Raw genomic sequence first — 8,501 nt, 5'->3', positions numbered from 1 at the left:
AAACCGACATAAACCGAATCGAGAAAAACCGACTTAATTGGTTTGGTTTGGTTCTAATATTTGAAAAACCGACTTACTTGGTTTGGTTTCTTTTTAGGGAAAAACTGATCCAAACCGAACCATGAACACCCCTAATCAAAGGTTATGGTCCTTAATTAAAGGTTTTTAGATATAAATTTATTATAAAAAATTATGGTAGAATGATAAGTATTTCATACATTTTAAATGTCTAAGGTTGAAACCTTTGATATGAAATCGCCTTTTGGTAAAGAATATTTTATTGCATATTGAATTTTTTGGTGCGAATTAATTTAGGATCCGTTTATTTATATATATTTTTTTTCAAAACTGTATTTACCATGAAATTTTGTAAGTTTTTGATATTTTTTGAAAATGAGTTCACCAAAAATTTGAAAATTTTTTTTTTTCCACTCATAAAATAACAATACTTTTACAAGTGAAATGCATATACGAATGTAATTTCAAATTCTAATCTATTTTTCAACTTAATTCTAAATATTGTTTTTTTTTTAAATTCAATTTTTATGTCCAAAATACCAAATAGGAAAAAATAAACGCAAGCCCCACTAAATCCAAGAAACCTGGTTTGTTCGAATTTTCGTCTGTTCTCTGTTTGTACATACTAACGTTTCGGACAAAACACCCTGCAAGATCCATCCCCTCTACCCCCCCCCCCCCCCCCCCCCTCCCCCACCCCAAGGTGATCTCATCTACATCAATATTATAAAAAATCCCCTCTTCCATTTTATCTGTCTAAAATTCTTGTTAATATAAACTCTTCTTAAAGAATCTTGAAACCTTAAAACCAAAAAAAGGAAAAGAGTTCCAAGAAAATGGTGAACATTAAAGGAGGAACAAGACCACCATGGGTAGGATTAGGAGCTGCAGTTTGGTTACAAATAGCTTCTGGGAATGCATATAATTTCCCCCTTTATTCTCATTCATTAAAATCAGTTCTTGGTTTTAATCAACAGCAGCTTACTATGCTTGGAGTTGCAAATGATATAGGAGAAAATGTTGGACTTATTCCTGGACTTGTTTGTAATAAGTTCCCACCTTGGGTTGTTCTTTTGATTGGTTCTTTTGCCTGTTTCTTTGGTTATGGTGTTCTTTGGCTTTCACTTAGTCAAACTGTTCAGAACTTGCCTTATTGGCTGGTAAAGTTTCTTCCCTTTTTTTGTTTATCTATGTTAAAGATCTAATCTTTGGCTGATGTTTATTGCAATCTTGTTTCTTTTGTTAGATGATTGGATTAGCTTTAGAATTTACTATCTAACTACATGTTTTAGTGAAATCCAAAATTTTTGGGGAAAAGAGATTGATTTGGTGCATCTCCATGTCATGTGTTCGGTTGTAATTGCAAAGAGATCATTGGGTCCGCAAAGGGCCTGACCACAAGTGTCTATTGTATGTATGCAGCGTTAACATGCATTTCTGCAAAGAGGCTGGTTCCACAGCTTGAACCCGTGACCTCCTGGTCACATGGCAACAACTTTACCCGTCAGCCAAGTATCCCTTCTCGCGAAGAGATCATTATAAATATAAAATTTCTTAGAAAGATCAGTTTTTGTGAGTAGTGATTGCTCCAAAATTGATGCATGTTTCTTGATTAATTAACTAAATTTGTGTGGTTTACAGTGACTTTCATAGCTGAGGTGCTTTGTTTGCAGAAGTTTTTAGCAACAACTACCCTATTTAGCTTATCTGAGAGTAAAGCCTCTTCAGTTTCAGTTCAACTATCGGGGTTATGCTTGACATGAAAGAAAAATACCTTATATTTTCTGAGGAAGAAGTGTTTAGGTTGCATGACTAAAAAATAACTCATTTGTTATTACATTGATTCAGGGGCGGAGCTAGAAGCCCGGCTACGGGTTCGCCTGAACTGAGTAATTTTTGCTCGAACAATGTATTTGGGTTAAGAAATTCAATTCATTAAATACGCAGAAATATTAAATTTAGAACCTAGTTATTAGGACAAGAGGGGTTGCTCTGATGGTAAGCAACCTCCACTTCCAACCAAGAGGTTGTGAGTTCGAGTCTCCCCAAGAGCAAGGTGGGAAGTTCTTGGAGGGAAGGATGCCGAGGGTCTATTTGGAAACAGCCTCTCTACCCCAGGGTAGGGGTAAGGTCTGCGTACACACTACCCTCCCCAGACCCCACTAAGTGGGATTATACTGGGTTGTAGTTGTTGTTGTAGTTATTAGCACTTAAAGTCGTCATTCTAAAATGCACAACCTATAGAGTTCAAAATCTTGGCTCCGCCTCTTCATTGATCATGTAACTAGTGGTGCTTGATCACCCTTTACTCTGAAGATCTTGGCCAACTGGTAACAATTAAGAAGATGTCCCAGTATATCTTTTATCTTTTCTTCTTAGAAGCTGAATTCTTTTCCTTCGATCTTGCTGTTTCTCCTTGGATTGGTATGGCTGTCATTTTTGCTGGTTGAGGCTCAGCCGTTATCTCTGCTTTCCTTTGGCTGAATTCATAGTAACGTAATGGGTTTGCCCAGCTCTGATTTGTTCCATGTTGTCCTTTTAGCACTGCTGCTTTGTGAAGTCATACCCTCTAATGCCCATTGATCATTTTCCCTTTTAATCCTAATGTTCCCATTTTTGTTGCTTGTATCTTTGTTGACACTACTTATGATTCCAAGAGTTAATGTAATTCTCTCTGTTATTTGGTTTCTCGTTTCTTCTTTTAATTGAACAATATACTGTACTTTGTTGTTTGGCAGTTGTGGATTGCACTTTGTGTGGCCACGAATAGCAGTGCTTGGTTCAGCACAACTGTGCTTGTGACTAATATGAGAAACTTTCCTCTAAGCCGGGGCACTGTTGCTGGTGTTCTTAAAGGTTACGGAGGGCTCAGCGCTGCAGTGTATACAGAAGTCTACAGTGCATTGCTTCGCAATTCTTCTTCTAAGCTCTTACTCTTCCTTGCACTAGGGGTTCCTACATTAAGTTTATTGATGATGTACTTTATTAGGCCTTGTACTCCATCGTTAGGCGATGATTCTGCAGAGTCATACCACTTTTTGTTTGTTCAAGTAGCTAGTATTGTGCTGGGTGTCTATGTATTAACAACAACAATTTTGGAAGACATACTTTCTTTAAATGTCCTTGTTTCTTATACTTTTCTCGTTATCATGGTGCTCCTTCTAATGGCTCCACTAGCCATTCCTTTGAAGATGACCTTTTATCCCTCAAACCGCGGCAAGCTGACCGATGTATCAGACCAAGACAATGTCAGTGCAGATAAATCACAACCCTTGTTAACACCATCATCGTCATCAGCAAACCTAGGAAGCTTTAACGAGGGAGACGAAATCTCCGAAGTGGATATGCTTCTGGCTGAAGGGGAAGGTGCGGTGAAGAAAAAGAGGAGGCCAAGAAGAGGCGAAGATTTCAAGTTCAAAGAAGCTTTGGTCAAGGCAGATTTCTGGCTTTTGTTTTTGGTTTACTTTTTCGGTGTGGGTTCTGGAGTTACCGTTCTCAATAATCTAGCACAGATTGGAATAGCTCAAGGTCTTCATGATACAAAGATTCTGTTATCGCTCTTCAGTTTCTGCAACTTCGTGGGTCGTCTTGGTGGAGGAGTTGTATCAGAATATTTTGTCAGGTATGATCCTTGAGCCTCTTAGCTACTATTTCTGTTAATCCCCTCTTATTTGACTTATTAATTGTGAATCAATGGGAAAATGAAACAGAAACGAACATGATAATAGGTTGTTTCTTCACTTAAAACTTAGCCAAAAGTAATTAATTAAGCAGTTATTGCTACTGATTAACTTTATGATTTAGTCGATAAAATTGAAAGGACAATGTTTTTTTTGATAATCGTGGTGTCCGGGCTAGCTTGCACGTACCTCGATTAATTCCATGGGATACCTGCCTCCTCCTCCAGCAACGGGTACCGGGTAACTCTATCCACTCAAGGATTGGACAAATCAGAAGAAATCACCTAGTGTTTGTTTACATCTCCACTGGGATTTGAACCTAAGTTGCTCGGGCACGGGTGCGGGTGTCCGACTGTCACGACCCGGATTTCCCACCCTCGGGAGTCGTGATGGCGCCTACTAATAAGAGCTAGGCAAGCCAAATTTATTTACTTGTCCATTAATGACCTAATCCATGTTAACAATTTACAGCAATAATGCAAAAGTAACGAAATTCAAGAATAAGCGGAAGTCTTAACATTTTATAAAAACTGATTAAAAACGCGGAAAGTTCAACAAAATCCTCTACCCTAGACTGGTGTCACTGTACTCACGAACTGCTATGAATACTACATACAAACGTCTGAAAGAAAATATAAGTTGTTTGTCTCGATTACAATGAGATAACAGATAAAAATAAAGGATAGAGGAGACGCCGGGCCTGCGGACGCCTGCAAGGCTACCTCGGGTCTCGCTTAAATGAAGCCTGCTCTCACACTGCTGCTGCTGCTCGAAACCTAGACCTGTGCAAAATAGCACAGAGTTCAGTATCAGCACAACTGACCCCATGTGCTGGTAAGTGTCTAGCCTAACCCCGGCGAAGTAGTGACGAGGCTAGACTGGACCACCACATAAACCTGTGCAGTTATATACATACAACGGAATCGAAATACAAGACAAGTAAACAATATGGGAGGGGAAGCATGTTGTGGGGAGATAACAGTATTAACAGTAAATCCAGAGTAACAGTCTAAAGGCAACTTAAAATTTACAGTGGACAAGAGACTAATATCCAATTTAAACACACTTGTATCAATAATTGTTGCGGCGCGCAACCCGATCCCAATATATAACAACACTGTTGCGGCATGCAACCCGATCCATATCGTTGAGCATTGTTGCGGCGTGCAACCCGATCCACAAATATCATTGTTGCGGCGTGCAACCCGATCCATATCACTTAGCATTGTTGCGGCGCGCAACCCAATCCACAAATATCATTCAATGCACGGCATCACCCTTCGTGCTTTAACACTCTTCCTCACCCAATCAACAAATCCCAAACAAGGGCAAGGGAATAATAAAACAAGAATGGAAGTCCCGACAAGGGTACACAAACAAACAAATAAAAAACCCGGCAAGGGTACAACATCAATAACCAACAACGTCCCGGCAAGGGAATAAATCATTAACTCTTCTCTTTCTTTCACTTTCATCTCAAAGTTTACATTATCACTTGAGCCAATGCTCCAAGGAGATACTTATCTCCTACACCTTCACAATTTGTATTTCAACCCGAGCCAATGCTCCACGAAGTTCAAAGATCACAAGATCTTTACAACATGTAGAAGTCATCATTTAAGCATGGAAGGCATAACAACAACAACCAAACTATTTGCAAAACAAAGACTCACGGTCATGCTAGACACCAATGTATAGATACTCGTCACCATGTCTATACATCGTACTCGACAATTAGCAAGTTACAAATAAGACTCAACTCCTATTCCCTCAAGCTAGGGTTAAACCAAATACTTACCTCAAACTTCCACAGCCAGTTCAATCCTCAATAACCGCCTTTCCCCTCGAATTCGGCTCCAAATCAATCGTATCTATACAATAATGACTTCAATACATCAATAAATGCTAAACAACACGAACCCAATACCTAATTATAGCTTTTTCATCATTTTTCCCCAAAAGGTCAAAAATGCCCCCGGGCCCACATGGCCAAAACCCGAGGTTCGAACCAAAACCCGTTTACCCATTCCCCCACGAACTCAAATATATAAATTATTTTGAAATTGGACCTTAAATTGAGGTCCAAATCCCCAATTTTAGAAAAAAAAAACCTAGGTTCTATCCAAAATTTTCAAATTTTCCCATTAAAATCTTTGTTTTAAAGTTGAATTTATGTTAAAAGATGTTAAGGAGTGAAGAAAATGAGTTAGAAATCACTTACCAATTGTTTTATAGAAGAAGAATGGTTTGGAAAATCGCCTCTTATGTTTTGGGTTTTTGAAAAGTGAAAAATAACTGAAATTCCCGTCTATATATACCCCTCTGAAGTCCCAGGGCGGGCCGCGCAAAAAGGGACCGCGGTCGCGCTAGCCTAGCCTACCTGAAGACCTGCGGATCTTAGCCCTGCGCGGACCGCGCAAAGCCGACCGCGGCCGCACAGCACCCACCGCGGACCGCGCAAAGGCGACCGCGGCTGCGCTGGCCCCTCCACGGCCGCACGCGATTTCTCGCGGACCGCGCTAGAGGGTTCAGAAGCCTGCAATATTTCCTGAATCCTGCAACAGCTGATATTTTAAGTCTAAGGCATCCCGGAACCTACTCAAAACTCACCCGAGCCCTCGGGGCTCCAAACCAAACATACACACCACGTCAAAACCATCCTACAGACTTATCCGTGCGATCAAATCGCCAAAATAACATCATGAACATCAAATTAGGCCTCAAAACCCATGATTTCTTCCAAATTTCATAAAACATCAAATTATCCAATTCAAGTCCGAAACGCGTCAAAAGACGTCCGTTTTAAACCAAACTTTACAGAAAGCGCTTAAACCACATATAAGACTTGTACCGGGCGCCAGAACCAAAATACGGGCCCGATACCACAATCTTTTAATCAAATTTCATTTTCATTTTCCTTAATCATTTCCAGAAAACAATTTCACACAAAAATTCGTTTCTCGAGCTTGGGACCTCGGAATTCGATTCCGTGCATACGCTCAAGTCCCACATTTTCCTACGGACCCTCCGGGACCGTCAAATCACGGGTCCGGGTCCGGGTCCGTTTACCCAAAATGTTGACCGAAGTCAAATTTATTCAATTAAATATCAAAATTTAGCATTTTTCTCACAGAATTCATATTTAAGCTTTCCGGCTACGCGCCCGGACTGCGCACGCAAATCGAGGCAACCCCAAATGAGGTTTTAAAGACCTCGGAAGTACGTAATGAATAAGAAAACAGGTGATGACCCTTTGGGTCGTCACACCGACACGGGTGCGGATCTAGAGGTCGGATCCTTCGAGATGTAAATTCTAAGATTTGGGGATACGGATCCTAGTACGGATACGGGTGCGGGACCCGGCTAAAAATAATTCAAAACAATAAAAATATAAAAATATCTCTAAATTATGAGAAATTTTGTGGAATACTTACGTATAGCTTGCAAAGTGTGGATCTCTTTTTTATTCTCAAGCTGTAGATAAGCAAAGGATTGATTTCTTAGATAAGGTATGCTATTTTCTTCAGATTTAGCCTAGTTTTGGTTATGATTTCGGGAGTCAAATTGTATCCCGACTCGAATTTTTCAGTCCATCGTGGTCAAAGTACTTGAAATTGTTTAACTAGATCCGGTACGGATACCCACACCCACACTCATACTAGTGTCGTGTCGACACGGGTTCGGCACCTAAACTGCCATGTCAGAGCAACTTAGATTTGAACCCGAGGCCTCATGGTTCTCACCACTTCATTGACCACTAGGCCACACCCTTGGGTGCACGGACAATGTTTTTATCTGAAGTATTTGCCGAAGAATAGTCAAAAGAAATTTATGGATGAGATAACTTGCTGAAGATACTAAAGATTCCCATCACAATAATTAGACTGCTTGTTTCAGTTATAGTGTTTTGCTGATGTAATACTAGCCTGATCTAATTGCTTGTTGTTCAACTTACAATGCAGGTTAAAAGCAGTACCTAGAACAGTTTGGATGACATGCACACAAGTAGTAATGATCATTACCTACCTTCTGTTTGCGTCTGCACTTAATGGTACCTTGTATGCAGCGACAGCGTTACTAGGAGTCTGCTACGGTGTTCAATTTACAACGATGGTCCCAACAGCTTCTGAGCTGTTTGGTCTCAAGCATTTCGGTATGATTTTCAATTTCATGTCACTGGGGAATCCTTTAGGTGCTTATCTATTCTCCGGTCTTCTTGCCGGATTTCTCTACGATAACGAGGCAGCAAAGCAGCATTCTGCTACTTGCTTGGGTCCTAATTGCTTTAGAGTCACCTTCCTGATTCTCGCTGGAGTATGTGGTATTGGCACCATGCTTAGTATTGTTCTTACCATGAGAATAAAACCTGTTTACCAAATGCTTTATGCTGGAGGATCCTTTCGGCTACCTCAAAATTCAAATCATTGAGGTATCTTGAAAAAGTATGACCAATTTCATGTGCTAATATTCTAAAGGAGAGCACATTGATCAGTAAGTCATTGCCTGTGAGTTCAAATTTCAGATAGTATCGACCTGTTTCAGTTTTTGAAATGATATGTTTGATAATTGTTATGATCTGTATGATATATTTGAGAATCTTAGCTTTTGTTAGGTTGTGTCGACAATGAAGCATATCGTGCAATAGATGCTTAAACTACTGAATGTAACTAGTTACTGAGCTGTAACACTTGATACATCGAGCTATAGTATGAAATAGTGTCCTCTCATCTACTTTGTATCCACACCATACCCAAATGGTTATACTATCTTTATAGTATTATGAGCATGTCTTCTTAGATAATG

General features: G+C 39.9%; 1 protein-coding gene across 1 annotated transcript; it reads left to right on the top strand.

Annotated features, from left to right (window-relative positions):
- Positions 1–699: 699 nt before the first annotated feature.
- On the top strand, positions 700–8,501 carry LOC109242479 (protein NUCLEAR FUSION DEFECTIVE 4-like). The gene is made up of 3 exons (XM_019409329.1): positions 700–1,178; positions 2,757–3,640; positions 7,661–8,501. Exons 1-3 carry the CDS (start codon positions 855–857, stop codon positions 8,124–8,126), a joined length of 1,674 nt encoding a protein of 557 aa, XP_019264874.1. The 5' UTR covers positions 700–854; the 3' UTR covers positions 8,127–8,501.

The sequence above is a fragment of the Nicotiana attenuata genome, unplaced genomic scaffold, assembly GCF_001879085.1.
Source record: "Nicotiana attenuata strain UT unplaced genomic scaffold, NIATTr2, whole genome shotgun sequence".
Taxonomy (NCBI): domain Eukaryota; kingdom Viridiplantae; phylum Streptophyta; class Magnoliopsida; order Solanales; family Solanaceae; genus Nicotiana; species Nicotiana attenuata.
Note: the sequence above shows the minus strand (reverse complement) of the source record. Positions and strands in the feature narration are given on the sequence as shown.

What these genes read in the sequence shown, in the direction of transcription:
- LOC109242479 (XM_019409329.1), top strand. Translation starts at nt 855, where the DNA reads ATGGTGAACATTAAAGGAGGAACAAGACCACCATGGGTAGGATTAGGA. An exon ending in AGAACTTGCCTTATTGGCTG is followed by an intron (nt 1,179 to 2,756) that starts GTAAAGTTTCTT and finishes GTTGTTTGGCAG; the next exon opens with TTGTGGATTGCACTTTGTGT. An exon ending in GTATCAGAATATTTTGTCAG is followed by an intron (nt 3,641 to 7,660) that starts GTATGATCCTTG and finishes CTTACAATGCAG; the next exon opens with GTTAAAAGCAGTACCTAGAA.